The following is a 15,199-nucleotide window of genomic DNA, read 5'->3' as shown; positions in this document are numbered from 1 at the left end:
GGGAAGTCTTCGCCTTTTATTTGAATTTTTTTTTTTTTTTTTTTTTTTTTTTTTTTTTTTTTTTTTTTTTTTTTTTTTTTTTCTTTTGGTTCTATTTGTGTGCGATGAGCCTTGACTGCCCGATTGGGCAGTCTGTGTGCGATGCCGGCTTCATATATTGGTTCCAACATATACACCAACGACAGTTCTACAAATGAATCAGACTTAGAGTCATATATTACAAATAAACGGATAAGAAGAAAACATAAATGCAAAGAATTTAATATACAAAGGAGTTAATGACAATTAGGTTAAGGTTCAATTGATTTATAATCACCTTTTTCAAGCTGTTCACGGAAATTACCTTCTATGGTGACACATAATTCGGATAAGTTATCCAATCCTTGGTGTAAAGCTTCGACAGCAGTTATATTACCATAAGTCTGGATTCTGATATTGAGTTTGTTTTCAGAAGGATGGGGGATTGAGTAACCGCAGAACTCTACTTCTGGGTTCTTCATTATTATGTAACGCAAGGCATTCCCCAACGTGTGGTCTTCATCGATAACTTGGAATGATGCAGAGGTACCATCGTCAGAGGCATTGGGTAATAATTTGATTTTTTCTAAGTCAACGTCTTGTTCTTGTTCTTGGGTGTCCATAGGGACGTCGAAGTCTTCTTGTGCCATGTTGCGGAGCGGGGAGTATTCAGTAAGGAGACTAGTATGAATCTCTGAAAGGTTAATCAGGTAACTGTTAAACGTTAATCAGTTGAAGTAGTCAAAAAAAAATTTTCAGATGGAGGGTAGTGCCACCACCGTTTAGCAGCCGACAGGATAAGTAGAGTACATACACTAGAAGGTTATATATGTATTGGTATGTATTGGTATGTATTGGTATGTATTGCAATATTGTGTATTAGTATGTGTTAGTATATTAGTGTATGTTAGTATATATTGGTATATATTGGTATATTGGTATATATTGGTATATTGGTATATATTGGTATATTGGTATATATTGGTATATTGGTATATTGGTATATATTGGTATATTAGTATATATCTATATAATAGTATATTAGTATTATTTAGTATGGAGTGTATTGTATCACTACCTTAGTAAGTCCCCGTATGTCATGGGGTAAGACGCTACAACACCGGATAGCTGTTGGCGGTGTGGCCTTACTTGTGGAGTGGTTTGTGAAAGTGCAACTTAAATCGAAATTTATAACTGCGAACGCGTTGTTTACAATCGAAGCTTCAACTTATCCTAGTAAGCTAGCTATGACTTCACCATCTACAGTGGACGATGTATCCCAGGCCATGTCGGAGTCGTTTCTTCACCTCTCGCAGAACGATACCGACGAGGTGAGTCTGACCCAGGACGATTTTACCAATACCTACCATACCAATGATATATCGATGTATTTGAAAATGGCCCAATCGCTTGATAAGAAAGATAAAAAGGATAAGAAGAAAGAGACGGATCGAAGCAAGCTCCAAAGGAGCTCACTCGACAAAATAGGGTTTGATAAACATTCCATCGAAAGCGAAAGCACTTTGGAACAGGTGGATAAAGACGCTAATGCAGATGTGCCGGTATCTGGGCAAGAGTTATTCAAAATGATTAAACCATACTTGGAAGAATGGAAAGAGGATAGTGGAGACGATTCGATCTTGGGATCAATGGAAGAGTCGGCAATCACTACTCCTCCACAACTGAGAGAATACAATGATATCAAGCTGGAATTACAAAAACTCAAACAACAAAACGAACAATTGGCGAAAGAAAATGCTTTTTTGAAAAATGATTCATCAAAATATAAGTATATGATGATTAAGAAAGACAACGACGAGTTATCCAACGAAAATGCTTATCTAAATAACCAAATTAAACAATTAACTAAACAGCAGGAGTACCAAAGAGAGAAAGCAAATTTAGAAATTGAAAAACTAACCAAAAAAATTGGTAACCCTACTCAAATGATCAATGAATCAAACCTAGAGCCCAAATTCAATCATTATTATAAAAAACTACAATTATATAAACTAGACCATCTTTCAAACGTTGAATTATCAAATATAATCAAAAATATCATGCTATCCCTACTAATCACCGACTTTAATAACTTACCCCGAATGATGAGTAAACTAGGTAAGTATATTCAAATTACCAATAACTTTATTGATCAATTACATCATCGTGTCTATAATAACAATACAAACCCTTCAATGTATCTTCGACAAATGGAACTTGATCTCAAAGACTTACAACTGTGTTTAAACGATCTTCTAAATAAATATACGTGATTCTAATCCTTACATTACTCACTTCTTGTACCTACTCTACCACTTAGTCTGCTGTAAGTACCGGTATGGTCACCTGATTGGCCAGTTCAGAAAGCAATTGCAGAACAAAAAGCAAAATGACAGGGAAAAACTGTCAGGAAAAAACAAAAAAAAAAAAAAAAATAAAAAAAAAGAAAAACAACAGCAAAAAAAGAAACTATGGGAATTTGCATTTGTCTCTTTTTAAAACATCAACACCTCCGATAAGATTGCAAGCTTGGTTGGCCGGAATCATGTCTTCATCATCGTACAACTCCAAAGTCAACGAGTCCAAGTCCAGGTTCAATTCTCCCGGCGATGCCAGACCGGGGGGTGCAACCCCTTATATTAATAATAATGCCAAACCGAATAAGAATCCTGGTTTAAAGAGTAATGTTCAAGATCCTGGGGCTGGTGGTGTTAATATACCAGGCGGGTATCCCAATTTCTATATGGGACATCGGGACTCTTCCAATTTACCGTTTGGTAATGTTGGGGTGAATACCAATGACCAATTAGCAAGACCGAGAGGTGACTCGATTTTCTTACCTCCTCCAATCAATCTGGCTAATTTGAAGTTTGGCAACGATTATGATGCTAATTCGGTGGCTCAGGGTAACTCCCAGGGTAATAACCACTCTTTATCCGCTGGTGTTTCAAGGTCAAATAGTATATTCAGCTCATTGATTCAAATTCCGGGTTCAAATGGTAATTCAGTAAGCGGGCCTTCTTCTAAACAGCAACTGCAGCAGCAGCAGCAGCAGCAACAACACCAACAACAACCACAACCATCGAATTCTGCTGGCGGAATTAACCAACCCGGTCAAAAATCAAGACAAGTCTCTTTCTACCCTGGAACTAACCCTCCCAACGATTACCCTTTGTCATCCCTGGACTTAGAATCTTATTTCGGTAAAGAAAGCTTGAGTAATATTTTAAATTGGAACCAACAACGTCAACAGCTGATGCTGTTCCCTCAACAACAGCAGCAGCAGCAGCAGCAGCAACCAAAACAGAGAAATCTGATTGATCAATCCAACTCATTTTGGGAAGGCCTTAATATGGGATTATCTGGTTCCGTGTCTGGTCTTCCTATCACTAACGATAGTCTTAATGGGATATTAGCTAGTTTGTCAAATGGAAGTATTGACTTTAGCGGTATGAGTAATGAACAAAGAAGAGACTCCATCTTAAAATTAATTAATGATCAACAACAATTTCAACAAAGAACTCCAACTAATACCCAGCCTGCTAAAACTAGATTAAGGGAAGATATCTTTGATAAATCAAAAACTAATCAATCAACTGTCCCTGGTATAAATAATCAACAGTATCGTAATCCAAACGATCCTAATAAACCAAATTTACAAGTTCCAAATAATGATAAAAACTCTCATATTTCTCCAGCTTCTTCATTATCTTCAAAATCTTCAGCTAAGTTCGATGAACCCCAATCTCCAAAAACTTCTCCGAGCATCTTTAATGCTAGAGTCTTACAAACACGAGCCCCTCCTCTACAATCAAATCCTCAAGCTTCAGGTCAAAGCTTTTTCGCCCAAAAGCCTCAGCAGCAACCTCAGCAGCAACAACCTCAACCTCAACAACAATTACCGCAGCAGCCTTATCAAAATTATCCTGGAAATCCTTATAATTATAATTACCCTAATCAACCACAATTCTCCCAACAAGTGCCTCCTCAATACTCTTCTCCTTTCCCACAACAGCAACAGCAACATCCTCAACAACTACCCCAACATCCTCAACATCCTCCTCAACATCCCCAGCAGATTAATCCTGCTCAAGCTCAAATTAATCCTGCTCAAGCTCAAATTAATCCTGCTCAAGCTCAAATTCAACCTAATCTTTTGAAACCGGGACAACAAAATTATTATCAACCTCAAGATCGTCAAAACTATTCATACCAACCAATTCAATCTCACAACCAAGCCATTGCCCCTCAAGATTCTCAACAATCTCCTAGCATCTCCACTCAACAATTAAAAGCTGATCCAGTTTCTCAACAACAATCTCCCAATTATAAGCCTAACGCTCGTCAAGCTCGGGCTACTACAGGAGCACCTCCAGCTAAAAGAAGTCGTAATGCTAAAAAAGGATCGAAAAATAATTCTAGTGATTCAACTCCAATTATTTCGGGTCCACTGTCAACTGCTTTTGAAAAAAATTTGGTACCAGCTCAACAATATGCTAAATCAGAAGATGGTAGACCTTTATTAGGAGCTACTAAAGTTGATCAATTGATGTTGGTTATTCAAGCAAGAGAAAAGGGTAATACCAATACAATTCAACAAGGAGTTGATGGTAGTATATTGGGATCTCCCGATAATAAAAACAGTGTGTTACCTCAATCAGTTAATTTGGTTGGGGGTGTTGATAAACCAGAAAAAGGTTCCCCAGGTTCTGATGATAAGAAAAAGGGTAGAAGACATAAAACGCAACAATGTCCTTATTGTTTTAAGTTTTTCAATCAATCAACCCATTTAGAAGTTCATGTTAGGTCTCATATTGGTCACAAACCTTTCGAATGTTCTTATTGTCATAAACGTTTCACTCAAGGTGGGAATTTAAGGACTCATTTAAGGCTTCACACTGGTGAAAAACCATTTACTTGTGATATTTGTAAAAGATCTTTCAGTCGTAAAGGTAATTTGGCAGCTCATCAATTAACTCATAATAATGAAAAACCTTTTGAGTGTAAACTAGATGACTGTGATAAATCCTTCACTCAATTGGGTAATTTAAAAGCTCATCAGAATAGATTTCATCTTCCTACTTTGAATAGACTAACCCATACTTTGGCTGAGATGAGTGGTGAAAATATTGCGAACTTACCTTTAAAAGAACGTGAGCTACTTGATCATTTCAAGGAATTATACAAGAACTCAAATAAAGGTATACGAGGTAGAGGTAAACGTCAATCCAATGCTGGTCATGATGGTAAACCCGATATGGCTGAGCTTTCAATGAGTCCTCCTCCAGGTGGTCGTGCTCAACCTTCCCAACAACCCCCACAACAACAACAAATGAGTTTTATGAACCCTTCTGCTTCTAATTATTAATTGTAACTTTTATGTATTATATACTTTTACGGTTAAATTAAAAAAAAAAAAAAAAAAAAAGAAAAGATTCCGTTGCCTTTTTTTAATATTTCGTCTCCTCTATACTTCTTCTTATATAGTAATTATACATATATAAAGTTTTCTAAAAAAATTTCTTTAATCATAACGCTTTTTATGGATTGCAAATTATATCGCTTTAAAAAAAAAAAGTTTTGAAGAGCCGCGTTGTCAAATATAGAATAAAAACTGAGTTTTTCAGACATAGTTTATACTAAAACCAGACAGAATCATTAATTATTCTATGGCGAAATGAACTTTCTATCTAAAACTTTAAGTACCTTGACTGGTACTTCGATTCCTTACACGGTGAAAGAGGAGATTCCTACCTCGCCTAAGTCGATATGGACGGTTTACAATGGGTTAAACCCGAAGGGAGATAATTCACCTGTTAGTATTTTCGAAATGAATTTAAGGAATGACGTGAATATCAATAGAAACTACGTGTCATTGGCCAGGAATTGTTTTAAGAAACTGAAATTGGTTAAATTTCCAGGTATTATTAGTATAATTGATTTTATTGAAAATGATAATTATTTATATATAATTACCGAACCAGTTATTCCATTACAAAGCTATTTGAAGCAATATGGGAACGAAGTAGGAGATGATGCAAAAATTTATGGGATTTACAATATTGGAGAGACCTTAGATTTTATTAATATGAAATGTCAATGCGTTCATGGATCCTTATCTGTTTATAATGATTCAGTGTTTGTTAATAAACTGGGGGAATGGAAGTTGTTTGGATTTGAATTATTAACGAATTTAACGAGCGATCCGGATCAACCAATCTATAGATTGAGTGGATATTCACCAAGTTTCCAAGATGAATTACCAGGTGATGTTTTAAATCAGGGCATTGAAGCAATTAGAGGATTCCCAATTAGATTTGATTCTTACAAATACGGTATTTTCATTCATCAAATATTCAATCAAGGGATAGATTTCAATAATATTGGTAAGATGCCAAAACAATTAAGCGTTCAGTACAAAAAATTGATAAATCCAAAATTGAATTTACGGATATCAATACAAGCTTTCTTGAAAGAAACCGGGAAATTTTTTGAATCGAATAAAGTTATTCAGTTTAACAAACAATTAGAAGAAATTCAATTCAAAAATGATTTTGAAAAATTGAATTTTTTCAAATTTGAACTTTCGAATTACGTTGGAGAAGATATTGATATAAAATTTCCCCCTGGGTTTTTAGACTTTAAGTTATTACCCGAATTGATTAACCAGTATAACAATCTTCTCAAGCCCAACAATGCTCAACAACTGGTTGAAGACTTACAGCAAAGACAAGAAACCACTAGTGTTTTATTAAACTATATACTAAAATTTGGAGTTAAGTTGAATAAAGACGAATTTTGTCTTAAAGTCAAGCCAATCATACTCAATGCATTCCAATCTGCTGATAGATCGATACGTCTTATATTGTTAACTCATTTATCATCGTATATTGAAAATTTGACTGAAGGAGATATTCAATCTAAAGTTTTTTATAATTTGATAACTGGATTTCAGGATACCAATTTCATGATTAGAGAAACCACATTGACCTCGATAATGATTATAATTGATAAAGTATCGGTTAAGCAAGTTAATCAGGATTTATTGAAAGTGCTTGCTAAATCCCAAATGGATCCCAAACCGTCAATTAGAACTAATACTTTGGTTCTTATAATTAAGATATCCGATAAAATATACCAAAATTCAAAAAATAATGTCTTAATTACCGCATTATCGAAATCATTGAGGGATAGTTTCATTCCTTGTAAAATGACATCATTATCAGGATTTGAAAAATTGATTAATGAGTTTAGTTTGGAAGAAATATGTTCTAAAATATTGGGTCAATTAGCAATTCTGTTAATGGATAACCAATCTTACAAAGTTAGAAAAGAAGCTAAACGAATCTTTGAATTATATTTGGATATGGTTGAAAAACATGCTAGTACTTTACCCCGGTCAGAGAATGAAGACGACGAGGACGCAGAAGAAAAAGAATTTTTCAAAAAATACGCTCCAAATAATAATGGTTTGGCACAGCAAGTATCACAGGCTTCACAAGACGTTACTCAAGCTTCCAAATTCAATTTTGGATGGGGTATGGTTAACAAACTAGTAGCTTCTTCGGAGGTAGAAGGAGAGTTAAACAACGACTTCAATTCTTCGACTCCGGACTTAACCAGAGTCACCACCCCAACCATATCCAATAAACGGGAGCCCGCCACATCTTTTGCCAACGATATTATCAACGATGATGATTTGGATGATGGCTGGGGCGATGAACTCAATAATTTATCTTTGCAAGATAAGCCATCGGAAAAATTATCAACAATTAGATCAACAACTAGAGTTCCGACTAAAACAAATAACAATTCCCGTAAAACTAGCAGTTTGAAATTAGGAACTAAGAAGGATACTACAAGGAAGCCTCCAGGATCAACCTTAAAATTAGACCTTACAATCGATGACGACGTTGAAGATGGCTGGGGTGGTTGGTAGATAGAAAATACGACTACAAGGCGTGATTGCTGTTATTGTAACTCCTCGTACATTTCATTTCAAATCAATTATTAGCGTTTGTGTATAATTTTAAAACAAAGATACCGATATACTGACGGTGCAAAAAAGTTGGTGCCGTACTATAGAAGTTAAATCCACAATCTTACAATTATCAGTAAAATAGTAATTTTCTCGGTAATTAACCTGATTCCATATACGCTTGCAGCTTGATAATAAATTAATCATCTTTATCAAGGTGATCAAAGTATTGCACTCTTTTATAGTTCTCATCCGAAACAAAAAGATCAATAAATTCAACTTTTGGCGAAAACATTAAAATATTTTGCGCTTTACGCCTGTGCTGTAACGCCATTATTTAGCAGCTAAGTAACTATCTCTTGAGCATTCTTCCTGGTTTATCCTTGGTAATCTTTACGGGTAGGTAATCTTTACGGGTAGGTAATCTTCACTGCTAAGCATCCATTATACGGCTGCTTTAGCCAAGGTGACCGTGATTGAAAGAGCCCCTGCACTTATCGAAAAATTTACGCAGCAATTGATATATTTTTTCCTTGTATTGACTATGTTTTCATGTTGCAACAATAGTCGCCAAGTAAAGAAGAAGGATTAACTCAGTGATCACTCTATCAAGGCATTTGAAGCCGTTTGTTTTATAGGCTGCTGTATTTTATGAGTTGTGGTGTTGTGGTGTTGTGGTGTTGCAAAAAGCTTGGGGCAGGTGATTGCAAAATTAGCGATAGTATGATATCAAAGATAACCTATTGTTCCACTCGTATCTTTCACTTTATCAGGGATTCGATGATAACGAGAGGAGATTGGATCCCGGGCCAGTGGTATATAAGATGGGAGGGAAAAAGCTTCTTTTGTACCGGTTAGTTCTTACAGACCAAGGATCTTAGCTTATTACTGTCGAAAAGATCTCAATTTATTACCATCATGGCTGAAAAGGCAAATGTTAATAAAGAAATTGCAAATCTTGATAAAGAAAATGCAATCACTAGTGTAACTAGTGTTAGAAGTCATTTGGATGTGGAAGATCACCAACTCGATTTAAACGCAATTACCTCCCAGCCGTTATCCATTGGGCAAGTTGCTGAGGAACTTACTTCTGACCAAAAATTTTTCATTTTGAAAAGATTGAATTATGAAGGTTTGGTTAGTTTCGATAACTTACCAACTGGTGCTGCCTTTATGTTGGAGAAAGTTCAAGCTTTGGATATAAATGAAGCCGTGACTATTTTGAAAGAGTTCTTGGTCGAACATGAAGGTGACGTTAATCTTCCAACTCAAGATTATGAACTAATTGAAAAATTAGTTGCAAATGCCCCATCTAACTTGTACAATTCCAATTCTTCTTCGGAAAATATCAAAGAAAAGTTGGCTGATAATTTCGAAAAACAAACTTCAATTACTTCAAGCACTGATATCGAATCAACTGAAATTGTCGATTGGTTTTTACAAACTAAACTTGAAGCCGCTTTGATTGCTTACCACTCTCCTTATGCTGAAGTTCGTGCGGTCACTGATTGTTTTGATGACCCAGAACTCTCCTGTGAAACCATCAGAGTTTACATTGTTGGTTTGGTGATGACTGCTATTGGTGCCTTTATTAATCAATTCTTCGCTGAAAGACAACCAAGTGTTACTTTCAGTAGTTCTGTTGCTCAATTATTTATTTATCCCTTTGGTACAGCTTTATCTTATATCTTACCTGATTGGAACCTTAAAGTTTGGAAGTATAATTTTAGATTAAATCCTGGACCATGGACTCATAAAGAACAAATGTTGGCTACTATTTTCTTTTCGGTTTCCGGTGGTGGTACCTCCTATGTCTCTTATAATATTCATGTTCAAAAACTTGCAAGATATTATGATAATCAATGGGCTGACTTTGGTTACCAAACTTTATTAATTTTGGCAACTAACTTTTTGGGTTTTGGTTTTGCTGGTATTATGAGAAAATTTGCAATCTATCCAATTAAATCTATTTGGCCAACGATCTTACCAACTTTGGCTTTAAATAAAGCTTTAACCCAACCGGAAAGAAAAGAAAATATTAATGGCTGGACTATTTCAAGATATTATTGGTTCTTCTTGGTTACCGTCGTTTCCTTCGTTTATTTCTGGATCCCAGATTACCTTTTCCAAGCCTTATCTACTTTTAATTGGATCACTTGGATTAAACCTGATAATTTCAATTTGGCAATGGTTACTGGTTCCGTTAAAGGTTTAGGTTTGAATCCAATCCCAACTTTTGATTGGAATGTTATTAACTATAATCATTGTTTAACTTTCCCTTTCTACTCTTATGCAAATCAATACATCGGTACTTTCCTTGGTTTATTTATCATCACTGGTCTTTACTACTCCAACCATTTATGGACGGGATATATGCCAATCAATTCTAGTTCTTTATTCACTAACACTGGTGAATTATACGATGTTAAAGCTATTGTTAACTCAAATAGTTTGTTCGACAGAAATAAATACGAAAAAGTTGGTCCTCCTTTCTACTCAGCTGCTAATTTGGTTGTTTACGGTTCATTCTTTGCAATTTATCCATTCACCATTGTCTATGAAGTTTTCATGAATTATAAACCTATGAAAGATGCTCTTTTTGGTCTCGGTAAATCTTTTAGAAATTTTAGAAGATCCACCTATCACGGTTTCACTGATCCTCATAGTAGAATGATGACTCGTTATAAAGAAGTCCCAGATTGGTGTTTCCTCTGTGTCTTGGTTATCTCTGTTGTTCTTGGGATTTTGTGTGTTAAAGTTTATCCTGCTGAAACTCCGGTCTGGGGTATCTTCTTTGCCCTTGCAATCAATTTTGTCTTTTTGATTCCTTTAACTGCTGTTTATTCTGTCACTGGTTTCCAATTTGGTCTTAATGTTTTGGTTGAATTAATTGTTGGTTATGCTCTTCCAGGTAATGGTTTAGCTTTGAACTTCATTAAAGCCTTGGGTTACAATATTAATGGTCAAGCTCAAAATTATATCTCTGATCAAAAAATGGGTCATTATTTAAAAATTCCTCCAAGAGCCATGTTCAGAACCCAAATGTTATCAGTTTTCCTCACTTCATTTATCGGATTAGCTGTCATTAATTTTGATATTAATCACATTAAAGATTACTGTGATCCTGATAATAGACTTAAATTTACCTGTCCAAATAGTAACGTCTTCTATTCTGCTTCTATCTTATGGGGTGTGATTGGACCTAAAATTGTCTTTGGTGGTATTTATCCAATTCTTCAATACTGTTTCTTAATTGGACTTTTATTGGCCTTCCCATGTATTGCTTTCAAGAAATACGGACCAAAGAAAGTTGCTAAGTATTTCCAACCTACTTTGATTATCGGTGGTTTACTTAATTATGCTCCTTATAACTTGAGTTATTATACTGTTGGATTATATTTTTCCATCGCTTCCATGTGGTACTTGAGAAAGCGTTATACCACCTGGTGGGAAAAATACAATTATGTTTTTACTGCTGCTATGGATGCTGGGGTTGCTTTTAGTGCTATTATCATCTTCTTTGCAGTTCAATACCATGATAAATCAATTAACTGGTGGGGAAACCTTGTTTCATACCTGGGTTATGATGGTGTTGGCGGTAATAGATTAAATGCTACTCTTTCTGCTCCAGATGGTTATTTTGGCCCAAGAAAGGGACATTACCCTTAGTTTGTCTTTATGCAAAATTGTATCTTTTTTTACTTTTCCTATTGTTAAATATTATATTAATTCTGTTTTCAATTCTTCTTATTTTATAAGAGCTTCTTTGAGTGTCTATTTAATTTAAATATTAAGTTTCAGAATGACTTCATTCATTCCTGTAGTAGAAAAACCTAGTTTATCTAGTATATGATCTCGGAAATTTCAACCATTTCCAACGGTTCCTTTTTTTTTTTTTTTTTTCAAATTTTGCAACCTTTTGCAACATATTCGGAAAACCAATTCAGTTGGGGAAACGAAAATTACCTACAAATCATTATTATTATTTTTTTATTAAGATTATAAAATTATTCACTCAAAATTACTAATACATTTTAATTTTAATATTGAAAAACAGCTTTATTCTGCAAGCTTACTCATTCTTGGGCCAAAATAGCCATCGGGTGCCGACAAAGTTGCATTCTTAAGAGAAAGGCCAGCTCCATCTAGCCCGGCCGTACTGACGGTGTTCCCCCACCAGGTGATAGACTTATCATGGTATTGAACTGCAAAAAAGATGATAATAGCACTGAAGGCAACCCCAGCATCCAATCCCCCTGACAAAACATAATTATACTTTTCCCACCAAGTAGTATAGCGGCTTCTCAAGTACCACATGAAAGCAATAGACATGTATAATCCCCCAGTATAATAAGACAAATTGTATGGAGCATAAATCAAAAAACCTCCAATTATCAAAGTTGGTTGGAAATATTTGGCAGCTTTCTTTGGACCGTACTTCTTGAATGCAACACAAGGGAATACTAACAAGAATCCAATCAAAAAGCACCATCTAAGAATAGGATAAAGCTGGTTGAAGACACGTTTAGGGCCGATGACACCCCATAATATAGAAGATGAATAAAAGATTGTACTTTGAGGACAGGTAAACTTAAGCTTGTTACCTGGTTCACAATAGTCTTTAATATCATCTATGGTGAAGTTAATTATACCTAAACCGATAAATGAAGCAATAAAAGTACCAACTATTTGCCATCTGAACATTGCTCTAGGTGGCACTTTAGCATAATGTCCCATTTTTTGATTTGAGATAAAATTGTCTGCTTGACCGTCAATATTATAACCTAATGCTTTGATAAACATCAAGGCTAATCCATTACCTGGAAGAGCATAACCAACAATTAATTCAACCAAAACATTAAGACCAAATAAGAAACCAGTAACAGAATATATAGTAGTTATTGGAATCAAAAAGACAAAATTGATTCCAACGGCAAAGAAGATACCCCAAACTGGTGTTTCTGTAGGGTATAATTCAACACATAAGATTGCAAGAACAATGGAAATCACTAAGACACAGAGGAAACACCATTCTGGGACTTCTTTATAACGAGCCATCATTCTACTATGAGGATCATTAAATCCCTCGTACGTAGAAGTTTTGAAATTCCTAATGGTTTTATAGATTCCTATGAAAGCCTTCTTGTATGCTTTGTAATTCATTATGACTTCGTAAAAAAACGCAAAAGGATAAATTGCAAAAAACGCACCATAGAGTACTAAATTTGCAGCAGAGTAAAATGGTGGCCCAACTTTGTCATATTTCTGCTTATCAAGCAAGTTATTGGAATTAAGCACTTCAGTAACAGCATAATATTCACCTGTATTAGTGAAGATACTGTTTGAATTGATTGGTAAATAAGAAGCCCAATAATAATTTGACCAGTATACTCCGACTATTGCAAAGAATGCAATAATACTTCCGATATATTGATTCACATAGGAAAAGAAAGGGACTGTTAAACAAGCATTATAATTGATGACATTCCAATCAAAAGATGGGATCGGATTAAATCCCAATCCAGATTCGGATCCAGTAATTGAAGCAAGATTGAAATTGTCAGGTTTGATCCAAGTCATCCAATTGAAACTGGATAAAGCTTGGAAAAGATAATCTGGAATCCAATAATAAAGAAACGATGCAAGAGTAATTGAAAAGAACCAAGTGTATCTAGAAATGGTCCACCCGTTAATGTTCTCGTGCTTTTCTGGTTTCATTAAAGCTTTGTTGACAGCTAAGGTAGGTAAGATTGATGGCCAGATTGATCTTGTTGGGTAAATCACAAACTTTCTAATCAAACCAGCAAATCCAAACCCCATAAAATTAGTTGATAGAATCAAAAGAACCTGGTATCCAAAGTCTACCCACTTGTTATCGTAAAATCTAGCCATTTTTTGTACGGTAATATTAGAAGTAACGTATGAAGTTGTACCACCAGCGATAGAAAAAATAAGGGTTGCAAGCATTTGTTCTTTTTCATTCCAAGGACCCGGATTCAAATCGATTGTATGTTTCCAAATGGTAAAGCTCCATTTGGGAAGAATTAAGGCTAAAAGCTTTCCACTGGGATAGATAAATAATTGAGCAACAGCAGATGTGAAAGTGATGTTTGGTTGTCTGTCATAGAAGAACTGGTTAATTACCACACCAATAGCCAACCAAATAATCCCAACAATAATTGCACGAGGAGTTTCACAAGGAACCGATGGATCATCATAAGGCTCAGTAACAGCACGAATTTCTGGATATGGTGAGTGATAAGCAATAAGACCAGCTTCTACCCTAACTTGGAAGCTCCAATCAAAGAGCTCAAAAGGTGAATGAGTGATAGACTCAATAGAGGTGCTATCGGCAACATTCGTATCAGATAATTGCTTTTCATCTGATCCAGCGTCAAAATGGGATTTCAAATGGGTCTTGATATCACCAGCACCACTATTCAAATTATTTGGAGCTTCATCAATTAACTTTTGAGCAAACTGATAATCAGCATCAGGAATATTAACATCTTCATAGTGAGCCTCGATGTATTCTTTCAAGATTTCAACTGCTTCAGCTTCGTTTAAAGCAGAAATTTTTTCCAACATGAAGGTAGCACCAACCGGTAATTCATTCAAGTTCACCAAACCTTCATAATTCAACCTTCTCAAAATGAAATATTTCTGTTCCGAGGTGAACTCGCCAGCGACTTCACCAATAGAAATAGCTTGCGATTGAATGGCTTCCAAATCAACTTCATGATCATCAACACTCAAGTGACTTGAAGCACTTCTGACAGTAGATAACCCGGGAGTTTGTAAACTCTTTTCAGGTAACATATTTATAAAGCAGCAAAATTCACTATAGAGAACAAACGGATAAATGCTATTTCAAATCAGAAGAATATACGAGTTTATATACCATCGTGAGTCCCAATCAAGTTGTGGTGCTTCTATTATTGGATCCACTGATAACAATAAATTCAACTAATATCATCGTAAATTTTGGAAAATTGGCGCCTAAACCTAGTTATCACGCGTTATCAATCTCAAACCACACCTGTAATGAGTGCCTTACGATGCCTTATCTTCACAGGTGAGCGTTTTTTTTTGACTTCGTGATTCTACAATCGAACTTTGACATTCCCATTGTTACTTCGTCCCGTTTTCTGCCACGCCGATTCAGAACAAGCACTCAGCTATATGGTCTGGAGATCAGGTCGA

At 35.4% G+C, this 15,199-nt stretch overlaps 6 protein-coding genes across 6 annotated transcripts; 4 read left to right on the top strand and 2 right to left on the bottom strand.

Annotated features, from left to right (window-relative positions):
• Positions 1-213: 213 nt before the first annotated feature.
• RPC19 (DNA-directed RNA polymerase core subunit) lies at positions 214-723 on the bottom strand. Its single transcript, XM_020221443.1, has one exon. The coding sequence runs from the start codon at positions 666-668 to the stop codon at positions 291-293; it is 378 nt and encodes a 125-aa protein (XP_020075420.1). The 5' UTR covers positions 669-723; the 3' UTR covers positions 214-290.
• Positions 724-1,265: 542 nt separating this feature from the next.
• On the top strand, positions 1,266-2,291 carry HYPBUDRAFT_6762 (uncharacterized protein; the record flags this gene model as incomplete). The annotated part of the gene is made up of 1 exon (XM_020223608.1): positions 1,266-2,291. The coding sequence occupies one exon, from the start codon at positions 1,266-1,268 to the stop codon at positions 2,289-2,291; it is 1,026 nt and encodes a 341-aa protein (XP_020075419.1).
• A 200-nt stretch (positions 2,292-2,491) lies between these two features.
• On the top strand, positions 2,492-5,414 carry HYPBUDRAFT_153245 (uncharacterized protein). Its single transcript, XM_020221442.1, has one exon. It carries the CDS (start codon positions 2,564-2,566, stop codon positions 5,384-5,386), a length of 2,823 nt encoding a protein of 940 aa, XP_020075418.1. The 5' UTR covers positions 2,492-2,563; the 3' UTR covers positions 5,387-5,414.
• Positions 5,415-5,695: 281 nt separating this feature from the next.
• On the top strand, positions 5,696-7,957 carry CEX1 (Cex1p; the record flags this gene model as incomplete). The annotated part of the gene is made up of 1 exon (XM_020218788.1): positions 5,696-7,957. One exon carries the CDS (start codon positions 5,696-5,698, stop codon positions 7,955-7,957), a length of 2,262 nt encoding a protein of 753 aa, XP_020075417.1.
• A 624-nt stretch (positions 7,958-8,581) lies between these two features.
• Positions 8,582-11,772, top strand: HYPBUDRAFT_212503 (OPT-domain-containing protein). The gene has a single exon (XM_020223070.1). The coding sequence runs from the start codon at positions 8,915-8,917 to the stop codon at positions 11,663-11,665; it is 2,751 nt and encodes a 916-aa protein (XP_020075416.1). The 5' UTR covers positions 8,582-8,914; the 3' UTR covers positions 11,666-11,772.
• Positions 11,773-12,055: 283 nt separating this feature from the next.
• On the bottom strand, positions 12,056-14,815 carry HYPBUDRAFT_111403 (OPT-domain-containing protein; the record flags this gene model as incomplete). Its single annotated transcript, XM_020218829.1, has 1 exon — positions 12,056-14,815. The coding sequence occupies one exon, from the start codon at positions 14,813-14,815 to the stop codon at positions 12,056-12,058; it is 2,760 nt and encodes a 919-aa protein (XP_020075415.1).
• Positions 14,816-15,199: the final 384 nt, after the last annotated feature.

This window comes from Hyphopichia burtonii (genome assembly GCF_001661395.1).
Source record: "Hyphopichia burtonii NRRL Y-1933 unplaced genomic scaffold HYPBUscaffold_5, whole genome shotgun sequence".
NCBI lineage: Eukaryota > Fungi > Ascomycota > Pichiomycetes > Serinales > Debaryomycetaceae > Hyphopichia > Hyphopichia burtonii.
The sequence above is the reverse complement of the archived record's forward strand: the minus strand, read 5'-3'. Positions and strand labels throughout refer to the sequence as shown.

Bases quoted from the DNA above. Each gene is read 5' to 3' on its own strand.
- RPC19 (XM_020221443.1), bottom strand. From the start codon at position 668: ATGGCACAAGAAGACTTCGACGTCCCTATGGACACCCAAGAACAAGAA.
- HYPBUDRAFT_153245 (XM_020221442.1), top strand. From the start codon at position 2,564: ATGTCTTCATCATCGTACAACTCCAAAGTCAACGAGTCCAAGTCCAGG.
- HYPBUDRAFT_212503 (XM_020223070.1), top strand. From the start codon at position 8,915: ATGGCTGAAAAGGCAAATGTTAATAAAGAAATTGCAAATCTTGATAAA.